The following is an 18,588-nucleotide window of genomic DNA, read 5'->3' as shown; positions in this document are numbered from 1 at the left end:
GCTATTCTGACCAGTTCCTTTCCCCTCCATCATGCGCCCCGGCTAGCCAGGGGAAGGTAGTTTAGAGACCAGGATTACGGCATGTTTTTGTGAGGGTACCCTAGGGGACACGGGGAGAACATGCAAACTCCACACAGAAAGGCCACAAACTGCAGGCTTCAGGATTCTGGAATGAAATAGACAGTAGACAAATCTACAAGTTCACAAGGCGTCAGAATTAAATGTACTTTTAGTAAGTATATGGTACTAACTATTCAGGTAACTCTATGTGTTTATTTGGATCAAGTTTAAGTTCAATCTTGTATTTGCTTGACTATGTTCCAATAATATGTTTTCCCACAGTGCTTGACCATGCAGCAGCGTCATGAATGGAGTGAAAGTGTAATTGCATGAATGCTCTCTTTGTTGGGTTTTAGTTTTGTGAAGTACAATTAGCTTTTACAAGACAGAGCTTAGATTGGTGATGTTGGCATGATGGGTGTTTTGTCTTTTGTTGCCCGTTTCTTTTTTGTCTTTTGTTGCCCATGTCTTTTTTCAACATGGCCGTCTGTTACAGCTTGAAAATCTGCAGCCTTCCAGTTTGGGTTTCATATTATCTGAAACACATTGTTGCATCTTTAGCTATTGCTCGACTATTAATGATCTCACCAGAGAGTAGCTAAGCTTAACTCAATGAATAACATCATCTTATCTCACATCACAGTGTGGTTGTGGTTCAGAGGTTGCCTGCACAAAGGCAGTAAGGCATCATGTTCCATTAAGTGTTTTCTGTGGGTTTGGCAGCTGTAGTTGCAATGATCCATCTACAGTATGGGAACTCAAACCACTGTGGGCTTTGGCCATTAGGGTTCTTTAGTATTAACATACAAGTCAAGCAGCGATGATTAGATGCTGCTGCACAACAGGAAGGAAAAGGACCACACAGAGATACTTTCAGATGCATTGCAGTCATTAGGTTGTGTGTGAAGTCGGTTTTGGTATATTCACATTCACGTCCGTGTGATGCATAGATGTCTATGCACACACTGTTCATATACTATTACAGGAATGTTCAATCATCTAGAAAGGTCCTCTGGCAAACGGTTACGTTTAAAACCTGCTGTAACATTGTGTTGAATATACAGTATACTGTATATACTCTACTGTATTATGCACACGAGAGAGAGAATCTCTAGAGTCTGTTTAATATGGCATTCTTTCCTTCAATTTCCATTTGATATATTTGTATGGAGCATGTCATGCTTGAGTGGAATGCATGGAAGCAGTGAAACAAAAGAAATACACTTGAGCAGTAAATCTGTGTTCATGGTTTCATCCAAAAATCTGACTATAGGATGCTTTGTTGTACATTGTGTTGAGTGATTGGGATTGACATACAGTACAGTATTTAAATCAGAGACAGTCAGTGGGGAAGATGGCTGATGAGACACCAGGAGGCTTGCCTCCGGCCTGGCTCTTCCTTCGTCTGACAGAATGCAGAAAGTGCAGAATCCTTCTGTGTGTTGCGTCGTCGTTGCCACTGAACAGCACACATCTCAGCCTCTGTGCCACTTGAGCTACATCTTCGGTGGAATACAAGGCTGATTTTAGAAGTGGTTTGGGCTGCCAACTCAATCCACTCCAGGTCGCCATCTCTCCGGCCTCTCCAGATGTCACCATACACTTTGTGGTCGTCACCCAGTCTGTTCCTGGTTGACACTCCCACTCCCAGAATCTACTGATGTACAAACTTGGACACATCATCAGTGTTGTAATCTGGAATAATTGGTTTACCTCTCTCACAGCCATGTGCTTTATATGAAAACTCCCCTCATGTAGTTTATGATGTGTCACTGATGGCTTCATACAGCTAGTCTTGAGGTGAGGTCTCTCTCTCTCTCTCTCTCTCTCCCCCCTCCCTCTCTCTCTCTTTCTCTTTTCCACTCATTTGTGCTCACTCTCTCTTCCACTCCCCCCCCACTCTCCTCACATTCTTTCTATAGGCTACCTGTATTTATCTTTCAATTTATTTTGCTTTAAATAGCACATGCACTCCATTAATGTCTAGAGATTTGAGCACTACTTGAGCTACGTATATTGCACTATTCAATTGTACAGCATTTAGTTTTTCCCACTTTTGTAAAGCACAGAGCTATAGCAAAATGAGCAACACATTTTTGGCTAATGTCGCAAATGTCCCTGATTGACTGACTGAGTCCCTCCAGGCTGTAGAATGTAGTCTGTCCTAATTATTTTGTGCAGGTATACAGTACAGGATTACATTTGGCCCTAAACTATGTGTAAACCAGAGAAACCACAGTGTGTTAGTAAAGATTACAACCTCAATCTACCATAAAGAATGCAAGGAAAGAGAATGTGTTCAAAGATATAAAAGCTTTCTTGTAATCAGAATCCTCAATTGTTATTGAGTGGTGCAACCACTCCTATAGACACCTATGTGTGTCCCTGGGTCCCTGGCTGTGTCCCTGGGTCCGAGCACGGAAATTGCATATTGTCACCACCAAGTGTCACTGTTGTGAAGCCTAACACACCACCAAGTGTAACTGTTGTGCAGCCTAACACACAGACACAACACAGAGAGAGGCTAGGGACAAGAGCCAGTACAGTACAGTACAGTACAGTACAGTACAGTACAGTACAGTACAGTACAGTACAGTACAGTACAGTACAGTACAGTACAGTACAGTACAGTACAGTACAGTACAGTACAGTACAGCACAGCACTTCAGACGGGTCTGATTTTATTATTTATTTTTAAAACTTAAATATATTTATTTTTTGCCTTTATTGATAATAGTGGAGATAGACAGGAAACAGGAAGAGAGATGGGAATGCAGGAAAGGTCGTCGGGATCGGGAATCAAACCCGCGACAAGCTGTCAGGCATGTGCCTATGTGGTATGCGCCTGGACCGCTAGGCCAACGGGAGAATCCTTTATTATATCCTCCTCCCTCCCTCCATGACTTTTCATAATCACAAGCAATACAAAATCAATTATTCTCTTCAATTTCAATAGTTGTTTTTACTTTTTTTACTTTTGATACATTTTGATTAATTCTGAATTGCCTCTGGACAGATGCATCTGAGGTGTGTGTGTGTGTGTGTGTGTGTGTGTGTGTGTGTGTGTGTGTGTGTGTGTGTGTGTGTGTGTGTGTGTGTGTGTGTGTGTGTGTGTGTGTGTGTGTGTGTGTGTGTGTGTGTGTGTGTGTGTGTGTGTGTGTGTGTGTGTGTGTGTGTGTGTGTGTGCGAGAGAGAAGCGCTACTGTACTTGCAGGCACTTCTTTTTTCCACTACAGTATATAAGGCGCTCATTCCTCGTAAAAGAACATCACGATTGATAAGATGACAGACGTTCCGACATTTCATACATTTCATGACCAGCCATAATTATGCTAGGTTTTGACCATGTGGCTAGCTTCTTATAAGCAGGTGTGTTTAAACATGTTCAGCCTGGGACCAAAATATGCAAAGTTTACAGTTACGTGAGGGGATTAAAACACATTGCTTCTTGTCTTGTGGGACCCCAGCAAAAGTACAACTGCAGCCCTTTTTGGGTACGTTTTTAGAAAAACAGTGTCTAAAGGAAATAAATAGTGGTGATGTCTGGCATATGGAAGTGGCTCTGGGTAATGTTTTGGTTACAAGGAAACAATCCCTAGTGTTTGTATCTCCTGCTCTCAGCGTTGCGGTTCATAGTGTGATGTGAACCATCTGCCTGTCATCTCTGTCGCTCCTCGTGTTGAAAGCAGGCATTGTTCAAAGCCTTCAGGCTGGCTGGGGTACGTACAGCACGTTTAGGCCACAGATCTTTCAGAGCTCTTCGGTGCAAGTTTTATAGTCGCGTGATGAAACGAGACCTAATGTATACCTTGCAATGTTACTTTCAGTCCATTGGAAATGGAGCTGTTCGGCCTTTAGTATGATCCTTACAGGTACATTTTCATACACTCATGAGTTAAATTAACAGGAGGGTTTTGCGTCTATAAATGCATGCATTCAATTGGGTTTGATTTTAAGCCAAAAACGTTGAGAAATGAGAATCCCTGGTCTACCGAGCAATCTTCGTTCCTACTCTCACCTATGGTCATAAAGTGTGGGTTATGACTCATGACTGATGATAAGGTCGCGAATACAAGTGGCCAAAATTAGTTTTCTTCTACGGGTGGCTGGCATCTATAGGGTGAGAAGTTCAGTCACGGGAGAGAGACTCGGAGTAGAGTCGCTGCTTCTTCGCCTGGAAAGGAGCCAGCTTAGGTGGTTCGGGCATCTGGTTAGGATGCCTCTAGGGCGTCTTCCTAGGGAGGTCCTCGAGGCACGTCCCACTGGGACCCCGGGGCAGACCAATGCGCAGTAGGAGGAAACGCATTGACTCACTGGCCTTGGAACCGCCAGGAGGAAGTCACTAATGTTGCTGTCTGAGTCTGGAGCTCTCTGGTGGAGCTGTTGCCCCCACGACCCGACTACGGATAAGTGGTTGAAGATGGATGGATGGATGATAACATTACACTCATTCACTAGCTACATGTTTGCAATCGGTATAGGCAAACTCATTAAACGTTCGCTATTAATTAAGATCAGTGCATATGTTGAATAGTGGTATTAGACTGTGCTAGAGGCCACCAAAATCAAGTTTTACAACAACAATTAAATTTCCCTAGCTAGATACTTTTTCCCACTGGCTGGCTGACTTCATGTGCTTGTGCAAAGCTAGCTGAGATGGTGGAGAACCAAATATATGATGTCATGACTCTCATTCATTCGTATGGCCACAAAGACAACACAGTTTTGGTTTAGGTTTAGGGCAGAGGCAAGTAGCTGATTGTGGTAAGAAGAGTTGTACAAGCATGCGTTATTGCTGTTGTGTTCATAAGATGGAGAGGTTCGCTCCAAAAACACACCCACCACTGACGGGTTGTTTCCAACCAGAACGTTATTTCTGTTTCCAAACTCCTATCAACTGTATACAGTCCCACTTCCCAGTGCATCTACTCTGACTGTTGACTCACTTGAATCTGATCATTAACCACTTACTCTGTTTAGCCTAGAACTGGAGGTCTGGAATGTGTGGTCATGTGATCAGTGACATCACACGCTGGTGTACTCTTTTGTTGCGTTCACACGGGGCAGATTAAACGATGCAGTCTACCATTCATTGTCAATGGAAGCCAGCGACATGACAAGACGGAATGATGCATGTAGCTGCTCCAAATCAACTCACAACGTGTCATTGCATCGTTTCATCTGCCCGTTTGAACACACCATTAGGCCTGCAGAGTACACTGGCGTGATGTCACTGATCACATGACCACAAGTTCTAGACCTCCAATTCTAGGCTAAACAGAAGGGAAACCGAACTCTAAGGTATGTTAATGACTCAATGTTGAAAATGAGCGGTATTCCCCTTTAAGCTCTATTCTAGTCTTTGTTGTGCGACAGGGTTGTGCAGCGAAAATAGCTGTTGTGAGCTTGTAGATCAGCTATTTTCAAAATGTTTGCACATTTTCAGAAAATCTGACATGCGTAAAATAAGCACACCAGGGTTACCTGTACCATATGAAATTCAATACTACTGGTTCTTCTCTCAACTTTTATCACATTTGGAAAGAGCGAGGGGGGGGGGGGGGGGTGGAGGAATCGGGAAAACGTAAAGTAGGCAGAAGAAAGGTTGGTACTGAATCTTTTGTGGTGAACATTCAAGCTGCAATCGGAAATTTATGTTAATGAATAAAATATAAGTTACGGATTGCAGCTTTAACTGTTTAAGTGCCAGGGACGTAATCCCGTAATCCCGACGTCTTTGCAATGGGTGCCAAAGACGACAAGACGTAATTTAAGTTTTTTCTTTTTTTTTTTAAACGTCCTCTCTTTTTTTATAATGGGATAATTGGCACTCAGAGCCTAAACTGGTGACCACCAGGTGGCGCTGAAGGAGTTTTAAGGTACAGTACTTTATTTAACAGGCCCTGGGTGGTTATTTCAAACAGACCACACCCCTGGACATGAGATCAAATCTGTCAACTTTTTATGTACCCAGTGCGCAGCTCTTTCTCAGCTTTCTTCCTTTTGCACTCTATCATGCTCTCTCTCTCTCTCTCTCTCTCTCTCTCTCTCTCTCTCTCTCTCTGGTACAGTATGTGATAGTAAGTGCTGATATGACTATAAATGGTTGAAACTGCAAGGCCTTAACACTAATCCCGGTGTATGACCTCTAATTAAATCTCTCTCTGTCGACCCCCCCCCCCCTCTCTCTAGTTTATTTCGGTCAATTTTGTAGTAAAATAAAATGTAGATTTCAGGTAATACAAAAAGAGAAGAGGGAAAATAACCAAATCTCTGACCGCAAATGTAGCCTATAGGCTGAAGCCATAAGTTAGTTCTCCAAACCTTTTACAAAACAAAGAAAATAATAATACATACCCACAACCCTATGCTGCTTTCACACGGGCAGATGCAACTGATGCAAAGCTACACTAGTACAGACAGTGTCGTCGTTAAGCAGCAGTATATCCCACTGGCAGCACCTGTCCGTTTATCTCTAGCACAACCACAAACGTCCAACACATATACAATGAATTACTCACCTAATGCTGCATGCAGGTTCCATGTTTAATTCCAGCGTGTGTAACCTACATTGTCTAAGTGACAGTTTTCATATTGTAAACATGGTCGCTAACGTGGTTTCGCGACTAGCACTTTGACAGCTCATCCATCGTAGCTTGTTTACAAGTGAAACGGACTTTCTGTGCAGAAACTGCCTCATTAAAATAAGAGCCACTTGTAATGATTAGTCAACACTAGTTTTATTTGAAATTATTTCTAAGTTTACAGGACGTTAACATCTCATTTGAGTTCCTTTTGAATGCCTGTCAGCATTCTCTAAATCCCTGTCTCTCAGCTGGTGCGCAAATGCGCCTCCATGCCTTTGATCTACCGCGCACCAAACGTTTTGACGACGCATGCTCACTGGCGCACCGCTTGTGTGCACCCCTGTGTATATACATACCCAGCCAATCGCAGTACTTGCGCACTCTGCTTGCGCAAGTAATAAACTGTATAAGAATACCAGACTAGATTTTGAAGTGATAGATTTTCCTGAAATACAGTACATGCGGTTGCATTGTATGATGACGATCATATTATGGCACTCTCAGAGTGAAATGAACACTCAGATGTCCGAGTGCAGTGTGAAAAGCCACAACTACAGTACGCCACCCTACTGGGCTCAGGCCTAAAAAAAAAAAACTTTGGTTTCCGGTTGCCGACCGACTCTATTAAATATGCGCGACCCATATTATTTTATTGGCATTTGGTGAAAAAAAAAAAAAAAAAAAAAAAAAGCTCAGAATACGACCGAGTCAAGACCAAAAAGGTCTTTGATCATTAAAATTCTCTTTGATGAGACCATCGGGACACGCGACCTCATCCTACGTTATCAAAAATTAAATCCACGTAGGAATAGTTGTAGAACCACTATCGTTTGTAACAACACTGTCAACACAGCGCGCTGTGCGCCGCCATGTTGCTCAGCTCTGACCGGGGAGCGGAGCGCAGCCTCTAGACTAGAGCCGTTTAGAGACAGAGAGTGACGACAATGGACTGATCAATGACGCATGCAGCCCCACGAATAAGCAGTGAACGGAGATGTCGCAACTCTCAACTAAACCGCGCTGCCTCCGACAGAAATATTCAGGGGAACATGTTTTAACGTGACATGCAGACCCGGTTCAATGGGAAACACAAACACACATTGAATAACACACGCCGATATTGTTGTGTTTCTGTTGCGTGTGTGTTGTGGTGCCACTGCCACCGCACATTAAAATGCCACCAAAAAAAAGCCAAAAGCCAACCGCAGGGCAGCAGAAAATATCAGCAACCCTATTTTCTAAACCTGCTGTCTCTACTCCAGGTATATGTCACTGTGTAATGAAAACAATGTAAAGTTGTATTAACCATTAAAACTGCCACAGTTATTTCACATAGCCAAAATATGAAATATGTAGAAGCCTATCCATCATTGCCGTAGGATTTTTTGTTTTTTAATCCTTGCTACCCATCCTTCCCACAAAAAAATAAATAAGTAAAATAAAATAAAATAAATTCCTTGCTACCCATCCTTCCCACGAAAAAATAAAATAAAAAATAAAATAAAATAAATTCCCTACCTACTCAGCCCAAAAATGACAGCCAATCGGAAACCAACGTTTTTTTTTTTTAGGCCTCATCTGTCCATCTGTGTTCAGTGAAGTGGTCTGTGTGGTCTCTTTATACTGTCAAAAGAAACAAATGACCTCACTAGGTTTATTCTTATTTGGCGGAGTAGTTCTTTGGTCCCTCTTGGATTTACTTTGTGACCAAGAATGGTCATGGCGGTAGAGATGGTTTGTGGTACTGTACAGTAAAGGGCATCAGCAATTTAACTACCATTTTGTTTAATGATGAAATACAGTACAGTACAGTTGCTGTAAACATGAACATATAATATAATGTACAATGAAACTGACTGTTACATGTAGGATGAATTTATAACACTGATCGAAATGTCCCTCTTCTTTTAGGCATAGCAACTCTACCAATAACGTCAACAAAAAACAACTACCCAAGTGATGCGAGTAAAATCAACAAGCAGTATTGTAGTTCTCAGTAGCCTACTTCCTGATGCAAAGTTGAATAAATACAGCACACAAACGTGACCTTCGTACTAATACACAAAAACTAAAACAAAGAACTTCAGGAAGTAAATGGTATCACAGGAATGGGGCACAGGCCAAGTGTTACAACTTTGATAAAATGAGTTGGCGTCATGGGGAAAGAAAGAGGGATACAACATGTGTTTCATCCTACTCACATTTCTAAACTTGTCTGTGTCGTCCAACCTTAGCCAAGTGATAAGAATGGATCTGGTTTATATGAGGTACTTACACACGATGTTGCTCTCTGTGACAAGGCCAACAAAAGGGCTTAAACTCCCTGGACAATATTAACATTGGGAGGAGAACCGTGAGAAAGAATTATCAAAGAATATCAAATCAAATCGAAGCACATGCTGACAAACAAACAAAGCAAAAAACAAACAAACAAAAAACTAAGGTTGTAACATACAGAGTTTATTATTAACACCTGTACTACAGGTTCAATACACACAGAGAACAGAATCAATATGTTTGCATTCAGGACCAATCATAGTATGACTGCTAAATGCTATGTTGCCACAGAACAGTTAAATCTTACAAAATCTGGTCTCCCTTGCGATTTTGGCGCACTTCCATTTATGCTAATTGAGTAATTTGTGCCACATGGAATAAGTGGCACTCATTCCACAAAATGGTACAACAAACCATTAGGTCTCAACATATTGTGCACACGTGCATGAATACCTGACTGGTTTTTCATACGCATCATGCCATGTTACTGAATGGACATTCATTTATACAAGTCTTGAATCTGTTTCAAATTAGCGAGCTTCCTCCAGAGTGGAAGTGCGGCAGTTGTGTTTGCTGGCTTTTGAAGTACGCCACAAAAATCACGCAGGACATTGAAAACCAGTCACCAGAAATTAAGTGTTTGTGCGTTTTATGATGCATGGGAGCAAAAGTTTTGTCTGGCTCGTAAATGTGCTTTCCCCAAAGCTCATAAAGCTGGCATGTGTTTGTTGCCTCCCTAGCTTGGCACTCAGTGGGCAGCAGGTCCTCATTCCTGTCTACACTGTGATAAAGAACACACACACACACACACACACACACACACACACACACACACACACACACACACACACACACACACACACACACACACACACACACACACACACACACACACACACACACATTGAGCTGGTGTTAACTAGCTACATAAACAATACATTCTCACTATTATGTATTCCCAGGAAACACATTCACTTAATAAAGACAACATTCTGTCTAACCACACAACCATACTTACTACTTAACCAAAACTAATACAAATGGCTTTTGTAGGCAATAGCAATATAACCTTGTTTGTTCCTTTTTATTCTCTTCCCCATTCCCCATCTCTCCAGATCTTTAATAAACAGAAAACATAATCCCAAGGCACCCGTTTTCTCCTTATTGGCCTATAAATGTAAATTGTAAATGTCAAAACCAGCTACATTTCTAGTGCTCTGGAACCCTTTCTAAAAATAACTGAGAAATTAAGTGTGTATTGATGATATAAGTAACCTTGTATTTGTTTATAATGGAGCTTGAGTGAGTTTACTGGAGTCCGCTGCACAGAGGTGGGCAGTGAATACCTTTTCAAAACATATAAAACACTATTGTTTATGAGAATGTTATGCAAAGACAGTTTTAACACTGTACACTGTCATTGCGTTCAATTCATACAAATGACGCAAATGACGCTTTACTATAATTCGATTAATACACGATAATCAACACTTTATTTACCCAAATCAAATCATAGTACAACATACGTATACAATCAAAGCAAATGGCAGCCGCATAAACAATAAGTTAATTTGCCTCTTCTACAAAAATAAAATTTACAAGTTAGTTACAGGGCTGCATTCTGTCGCACGTGCCAAGCTGTCATTCTCTTGTTGTATTATTTATTTCTCAATCTCACCACGGAGTAACCTCGCGTCTTGGAGGACAGTCAAGACGGGCAGTGTCAGTAGACCAATCACAGGCAGGCGGAGCATTACCATGCCTATGCTCGGACACAAACGGAACTCACGCTTTCCCAAACCCTGCTGTGGGTAAGAGCTAGCCTAGCTAATAACCCAGACTCAAATCACACTGTCGGCAGGCATTCTTTTTTGACAACGGCTGATTCGGTCTGGTTTATTAGCCAGGCTAGCTAAGAGCACTTTTGAACTTCCTCCCCAATAATAACCTATAGGCCCATTGTGACAGCAGGTCATAAAGAAGAAAAGAATAGAAGGTAATTCAAGGAAAAGGCTCTTGTTATTAGACATGCATCAGTGAAGGTAAGCTCTTACCACATGGCAGACAACCAGGTCTGTCATTAGAGGTTACACCACATGCTTTCGTTACAGGATGGTTCCACATAGCTTGTGATTTAAAAAACAACAACAACATGAGTGATATGAGAAACCTATAAGCTTGGTGCTAAGTTCCAATAAAAACTAGCTGACAACTATTTGGGATTTTCTTTTGTACATATCCATTCGTAACCACAGACTCTAGTGGGTTTCCCACTGGGGATGCTGGGGGTGCTGGGGGCGTGTTCTCTCCTCCGCGTCATCAGTGCTCATACCCTAAGTGGGGTTGGCAAAAGGGCCTTTCTGTGTGGAGTGAGTTAGCTCTTATGTTATGTTATGTTCTCCCCGTGTCTCCTAGGGTAGGTACCCTCACAAAAAACCTGCAGTAATCCTGGTCTCAATACAGCAGCAGTTTGCAGGGCACCTGATGGAGGGGAAATAAATTAATAACGTGTTCCTTCCACTCTCTACGTCCAACCGGGAACCCCCCCCCCCCCCCCCCTTGGACTCCTCATGCATTGAAGGAAGCATGCGGTCAGTCCATTGCTTTCCCCATGTTGGCAGAGGGAGTGTAGCGCCAGGATTAGACCAGGGGTTCTCAACGTTTTTGGCTGGAAATGCTTTGGCCATGTCTCGCGACCCCCGCCCTGCCCCCCTCCTCCCCCCAAATAACCTTAACTAGAAAAAGTGCCCTTCTGGGCACAGGTCTCCACCAGGAGGATAGGAGTATGTGTGATGTTTGGCAAAATGTTTAGGAGTAATATAAACATGTTTTTTTGTTTGTTTGTTTCTTGCAACAATTTTCTTCATTTTGTTGAGGAAATGCAGAGCCAGATCACTCATAGCATCTCTGAGGATAGAATTCTGGATGAGCAGGACATGTGCAGCATTTTGTACAAAAGAGGATACTCCTGAAAACTTGGAAGGCAATCTTAGCCAATCAGTGTAGAATCTGAGAAATCCAACAGACTCGTCTTGATCACATGACTACAGAGATCATGTGTACCGATTTGAGTGAGATTTGGATAAAATCTGTGCGTAATAAACAATGTGTTTTGCAGAAATCGGCCCCATGGTGGCGCTATAACCGGCAGTTGTGGAGGGATGCAGGGAAAATGTTTTTTCCACGGCCTCTAGGGAGTGCGCATACATAAGTTGTATGGTAAGTTATAGGTAAAAACAGGAATTGGTATAAAAGATAGGTGGCTAGCGCACATCCAGTTCTTGTCTGGTGCTGGACTAAGGTAAGTACAATGAAGAGAGGAGAGTCCGCACACAGATTTGCTCCAAGGTGTTTGCTTTTTATTCAAAACACCATAATTAATACACAACGTTTCGGCCGTGAACGGCCTTCATCAGGTGATAATCGGCAGTATATGTGACAACTCCCTTTTAAACCCAGTCGTCACATCACGTGACTGATGACGACTGCATGGGCAGGTGATTCACTAACACCAATAAGTGACATGACAAATTATAACAATATATGAATAACCACCACAGCAAGTAGGATTACAATAAGACAACAGTTTCAATAAAACTTGCTGGTATTTTTGCTTGTTACAGACTGTTTTAGTATTTAAAAACAGGAATTGGCCTGTTGCCACCGTGAGGCTGATTTGGGGGGGGGAAACAGTGGCATGTCGTCCTCGGCCTAGTGGAAATTTCATGGAAATTGGACACTGTGTTTGTGATTTGTGGCATTTTGTTCGAAACGGAACAATCATGTGAGCTTTGGAAGCCAATCTTAGCCAATCAGGATGGAAGATGGGTAAATGGTGCAGATCTGTGTTGATCACAATGACTATGGAGATAGTGTATACCGAATTGTGTGATGTATGGATAAAATGTGTACGAGTTATCTGCATAAATGTGTTTTGCCTAAATCGGCCTCATGGTGGTGCTATAACAGGCCGTTGAGGAATATTTGGGGCAGAGGTTCGTCGTTGGCATCCAGGGAGTGTGTGTGTACAGTTTGGCATGGATCGGGCCAACGGTGCCGGAGATTAGCTGATAACGGACGGACGGAAGGACGGACGGACACACGGACGGAGTGCAAAACGGACGGAGTGCAAAACATACTCTCTCCCCATGCCTTCGGCCTGGTGGAGATAAATTAATACTGAAACCAGATATAATCATTAAGGAAAGTTTATTCATGTACTACAGCATGTGTACTATGTAAACTCTTCATTTCCATTTTTCCAGCCATTCAGTTGCAATTTTGTTCTTTTTTTTTAAATAATTTGGGGACCCCCCAAAATAATTTGGCGACCCCCCCCCCCCAAGGGGTCGCAACCCACGGGTTGAGAACCCCTGCATTTGATAATTGACACTGGGTAAAAAAAGAAAAAAATAGGCAAACTTTCATGCCATAATAGGCTGTCTGTCATTCAGTGAAAATAGCAGCGGCTATTTTTGCCATTTGATGTATACATAACAAAGCATAGTAGGCTTAAGGGGTCAAATTCACGTCAAATGAAGCTGGTGTCAGTGATGATGATAATGGCACTGATGAAGGTTCTGCTTTTTTCCCCAGCTGACAGATACTGGTAAAGCAGCCAAGGGTGGTATTGCTGTGGGCGACTTGGTTCTGTCCATCGATGGCATCGCCAGCGAGGGCATGAACCACCTGGAGGCCCAGAATAAGATCAAGAACTGCACCGGCGACCTCAGCCTTACCCTACAGAAGTAAGAGAGGAGCACACAGGCACACTGTGTACTGTACATGATATACAGTACCACTCCCCCTGAATGTCATCACAAAATGCCTCGGAGACAATTGCAGCAGCAGTTATTTACTATACTTCTGAACCCGAGGAAGGCTGAAATAATATATGAAATGCCAGAGGATCAGAAGCCTGAAAAGAGTGTACATTTTTAGATTAGATTAGACATAGAAAGTTGAAATTTTACATTGTGAGTGTGTGTGATGATTTAAAATGTATTTTATATCACAGGGTTAACCAATGATACAGACACATTCACTTGGCAAATATTTTACTTGTGAACTGCATGTACAGGTTGTGCAGTCACTGAGACCATATAATCTCCATGACCATGACAAAATGAAAACATCTCAAATCACATACTGAGCCCATTCAGCCATTGTGCTCACTGCTCATTATTGTTGTGGGAGTTCATCTTAGCTCTAACACACTACTCCACCATTCATTCTGGTCCATCCCCCATTCCCTAAGGACATATGGAAGGGTGACTGATATCACTAAAAGAAAGCATCACATATGTGGACAACCCCTGTTCCCCAAGGCCCTCACTATGCTGGAGGGAGGAGAGAGAGAGAGAGAGAGAGAGAGACAGAGAGACAGAGAGACAGAGAGAGAGAGAGAGAGAGAGAGAGAGAGAGAGGGAGAGAGGGAGAGAGGGAGAGAGAGAGGGAGAGGGAGAGGACTGCGTAGCATGCGACTTAAAATACCCCAAAATGTCTACAAACCTAACCCACAACTCTGACCCTTGTCAGTCAAAGAGTGACATTTTTACTAAAGCATGCAAGAGAAGCTCCCGAAGTGTAAAGACAACAATAAATGGCACTAAAAAGTATGGCTTTTATAGAAGCTGCTGGTAGTAGTGCCTAAGCGTCTAATTTCAGTAGAGAGAGAGTAGAGAGGCTAACTGAAAATAGAATCTCATGCTGATGCCTACAAAATACATGAATGTACAGGACTCACATTAGTGAAAAAGAACACTGCGCGGCATGCTGTACAGTACTTAGTTCCACATTAGAATGATAGATAGATTTACTCTCTATTTTGCTCTCCTTTCCCCGTTTGATGCTAACTGAGCATGGCCTGTGTGTGTGTGTGTGTGTGTGTGCGTGCGCAGTGAATGAGAGAGGTCTACAGTCTTGTTTTTATGAGAGAAACAGTTCTTAGCATAACAGGGCTAAAGAACACATCCCTAATACATTATAGTGCAAGGCCAGTGTTTTCAAGTCAGCCAAAACCAAACAGCAAACCAATGTTCCATGACAACACAACCGTGGGAGCAGTGCTGGAGCTGGAATTATTTTTGCATGATTCACACTCAAAAGCCCATTCAAACATGTAGTACCGGTAGCTGGATTTCAAGGTTTGAAGCACTGACAGCACATTGAACCGCCATAATGTTGCAGGTCATTGACCTAATGCTCCGATCCGGGATTTTTCTTCCACTTATTATAACGTCCAGTTATTTTATGTATTTGTTGCATTTCAGTGGGCGGTAGTGGGTACAGACTAGGCCATCTCGTAATCAGAAGGTCACCGGTTTGCTTCCTTGCCTGCCCAAGTCGAAGTGTCCCAGAGTAAGACACTTAACCCCCCCCCACACCACAAATTCTAGCATCTTATCCATTTGGCTTTAGGCACATGCAAGTAAAATACTCAGTTCCTTCCAAGTCTACAGTGTAAAAGAAATGAAGCTACAAGAGAGCAATAAGCAACCTGCATGAGCAACAATGGCAGTTGCAACATTTTATTTCATTTGCATATAAAGCGTCATTCATTTTGTACAATAGCTTTGTGGGTTACATATAGCATGAAAATTGAAAACGGATGTTTAATCTAGAAAATGCCTTTTTTGTTAAAACATTTCACTCAACTGAAACATTCCATCTGCGATATTCTTAACAGCTTTAAAACATCACGCTATATTTGTAATATTGCTCATTATCTTTGCTCATGGTTTTATCAAATGCATCATTGACCAGGACAAAAAATGGTGGTTGTTAATTTGAAATGGAGGACGTTTGTTTTCATCTATTTCAACAGGGTGCTAAAAGACGGTGTAATTGAATAACTCTCATGTAAGGGTGAGCTTGTTTCTGGGAAACCGTTAGAGGATTATCTGTTCTGCATTGCACCGTGCTTTGTGGGAGACATCAGCCCCTTGAGTGGGTTGAATCACTACTGCACATGGCTTGTTTCATTAAGTGCCATCATTATCTTATTATGGTCTCTGACTGTGACGACTAGGCGGCCATCCAGGGCTAGCTGACCCCAGTTTCTTCTTCAATTGGAACGCGTTGTGTTGCTGCATATAGACGCCAATCCCTCCTGTCTTTACAATGTGTGTTAATATCGGGTTATGGATTTGCTGTGTGGCATTCATTGGGGCTGAAGACTCACAGAGTAATGCCTAGGTCAACATCTGGACTTTAATGGGTGTACATGTGTAATGGAAAGAAACAATCTGTTCCACCGTTTCGGTTCATTTTTTATAGGCATCTCCGTCTCCTTTTGCCTTCTGCATGCTCCTTCTGATTGGGTTTGTCAGCGGGTCAGACTGCAAAAGGAATGATAGCAGTGGAAAGAAGATGTGTGTGTGTGTGTGTGTCGGGGGGAGGGGGGGGCCACGTGTCTGTGAGATAGTTTGTTATGCCTTTTCCAAATAAAGGGATGATTTAGGTAGGGGGAAGGGATGGGGGAAAGACGGGCTACAGATGTGAGAAAGAGAGAGAAAGAAACAAAAATTGTAATGTTGCTGCTTTTGACTGTTGTGATCTATGTGCTCTTTCTTTTATGGAAAGTGTGTTTTAAATACACTTTTTTATAGAGTTTAGGTGCAGTACAGCGGAGCCATATATATCATTCATGGTATCAGCAACAACAGCTTTTCATATGACTGGGTCTCTTCTGGCTCCAAAATTATGGAATGCAATTCCCATTAATAATAATAATACATTTTATTTATAACACACTTTACATTTGAAGCAAATCTCAAAGTGCTACAGGCATAACTATTTAAAAGAAAAATAAGAATAAAAACAGTTAAAACATTCTGTGGACACCTAAGCAGCTTACAGTATAGACATAGTATAGTATATGTAGTATGTATAGTTTCATTATATAGATATTCCACTGTTACTTGTTCTTAGCTTACACATGTTTCATGATAATTACTTTTTTGTATGTGATTACTTTTTTGCTCTGGATTAAAGCATCTGCTAAATGCCTGAATTTGTAATCGTTTAGTGGTTTTAACCAAATATTACATATAGATATTTGGTTAAAGATCTGTAAGTACAAATTACAATAGGCCTACATATTTCTGAAAATCAAAGGCAGTTCACACTCAAGTTAGCCAATCAAGTCTTTTAGTTTGTATTACTATTCATTCAATGCAAATGCAATCTGTTTTACAAAGACAAACTAGCCTATTAGCTTTTGTGGGCTAATTGTTTCTCTTATTGGGATGGACTGTAAAAGCTGAAGAGATACAGGAGTGGCAGTAGCTCAGGGGTAGAGTGGTCGGTAGAGCAGCCGGATGCAAGGCTCCCTCAAAGTCAGTGTCCAAGTGTCCTTGAACAAGACTCTGAACACCTAGTTGCTCCCGATGTGAAGGTTGGTGCCTTGCATGGTTTCCTCTGCCTTCGTTGTATGAATGTGCGTGAATGGGTGAATGTAATGCACAATCTATGTAAAGTGCTTTGGATGAATGCATTATATAAATGCACCATTCATCATTTAAACAACACAGCACACATGGTAAGAGGAAGTCTGGTGGGATTCATTCCTTGGCCAGCCTGTGTGTTACATCATGTGATACTGAACCCAAACATCTCATCCACTATCTCATGGACAGGGACTCTTAAATATGTATGTAATATAGGCAACATATTTCATTCTTTACTCCACATTTTATTCATTCATCAGTAAGCAGTAAGCAGTAATTTTTTATTTTTATTTCTTTATTTTCCCCCATGACCCCCTCTTCTTCCCCTTTCTCTTTCTTTCTGGATACAACAAAAAAATAGAGCTTGCACAAAAACAAATTTCACGCACTGTTTTACACCTGATGCGTCAATAGAAGTGATTCTGATTCAGTTTGACTCTACACCGCTACACTGAATCTCTTTGCTGTACATAGATTTGTTATTTTTGCAGGATGTTCACCTATTTTACATGCCCAAAATAGGGAAGCTAAGTGGTTAAACCACTTTAAGTGCATTAGTCCAGAAGATAAGAACTCAATTTGAGTATTGCAGAGGCATACCTCAAAATATTATACAGTATATGCCTTATATGCTTTGCAGAAGTACTTAAGCCGCAGGCTCCACTCCTGGTGGTGTCCTTCCGTCAATTCCTTTAATCTCAACCAACTATATTTGACCATGCAGTATATCAACAACTGTTTGGCATTTGTGTAAAATAAATGATATGGCTCTATATCACGTGTCACAGTATGATGGAGACCTTTGAGGGGAGATCAGCATTACATTCGCTGTGTAACCCAGTAGAGGAGTTATGAAATATACACGCAAACTAAATGCCTATTGTTTGAAATCACTGTTGTATAAAAATAAAAATAAAGATTTATAACCAGTATACATTTCCAATGAGCCAATAGAGGCTGGTGGCGATGCTCTGATTCTGGCAGCTTATTTGTAAGTGGTCTATAGCCTACATTTCTGTGTTGTTGAGTGTGCACGCCTACTTCAGTGCACTGTATGGCCTCTGTCTCAGACAGTGGGAAAAGCAGTGCATTGAACCTTGCTGCTTTCTCAGAATACACGATCAGAGGAGAGGGAATGACAGAGCGATGGACAATATGCGTTAGGTGACATTGGAGGAAAGTGCAGAGAAAGAGGGATGAAAACACAGTGGGAT

General features: G+C 41.8%; 1 protein-coding gene across 7 annotated transcripts in view; it reads left to right on the top strand.

Moving 5' to 3' along the window:
• Positions 1-18,588, top strand: part of pdlim5a (PDZ and LIM domain 5a) — a 103,387-nt gene that overhangs the window by 22,893 nt on the left and 61,906 nt on the right. For all 7 annotated transcript variants that reach the window (XM_083784395.1, XM_083784401.1, XM_083784400.1 and 4 more), the window contains exon 3: positions 13,521-13,672. In XM_083784395.1, the coding sequence (XP_083640521.1) occupies positions 13,521-13,672 (152 nt within the window). The remainder of the gene's footprint in view (positions 1-13,520; positions 13,673-18,588) is intronic.

The sequence above is a fragment of the Protomyctophum parallelum genome (assembly GCF_964188405.1).
Source record: "Protomyctophum parallelum genome assembly, chromosome: 15".
Classification (NCBI taxonomy): domain Eukaryota; kingdom Metazoa; phylum Chordata; class Actinopteri; order Myctophiformes; family Myctophidae; genus Protomyctophum; species Protomyctophum parallelum.
This window is presented reverse-complemented; position numbering and strand designations above follow the sequence as displayed.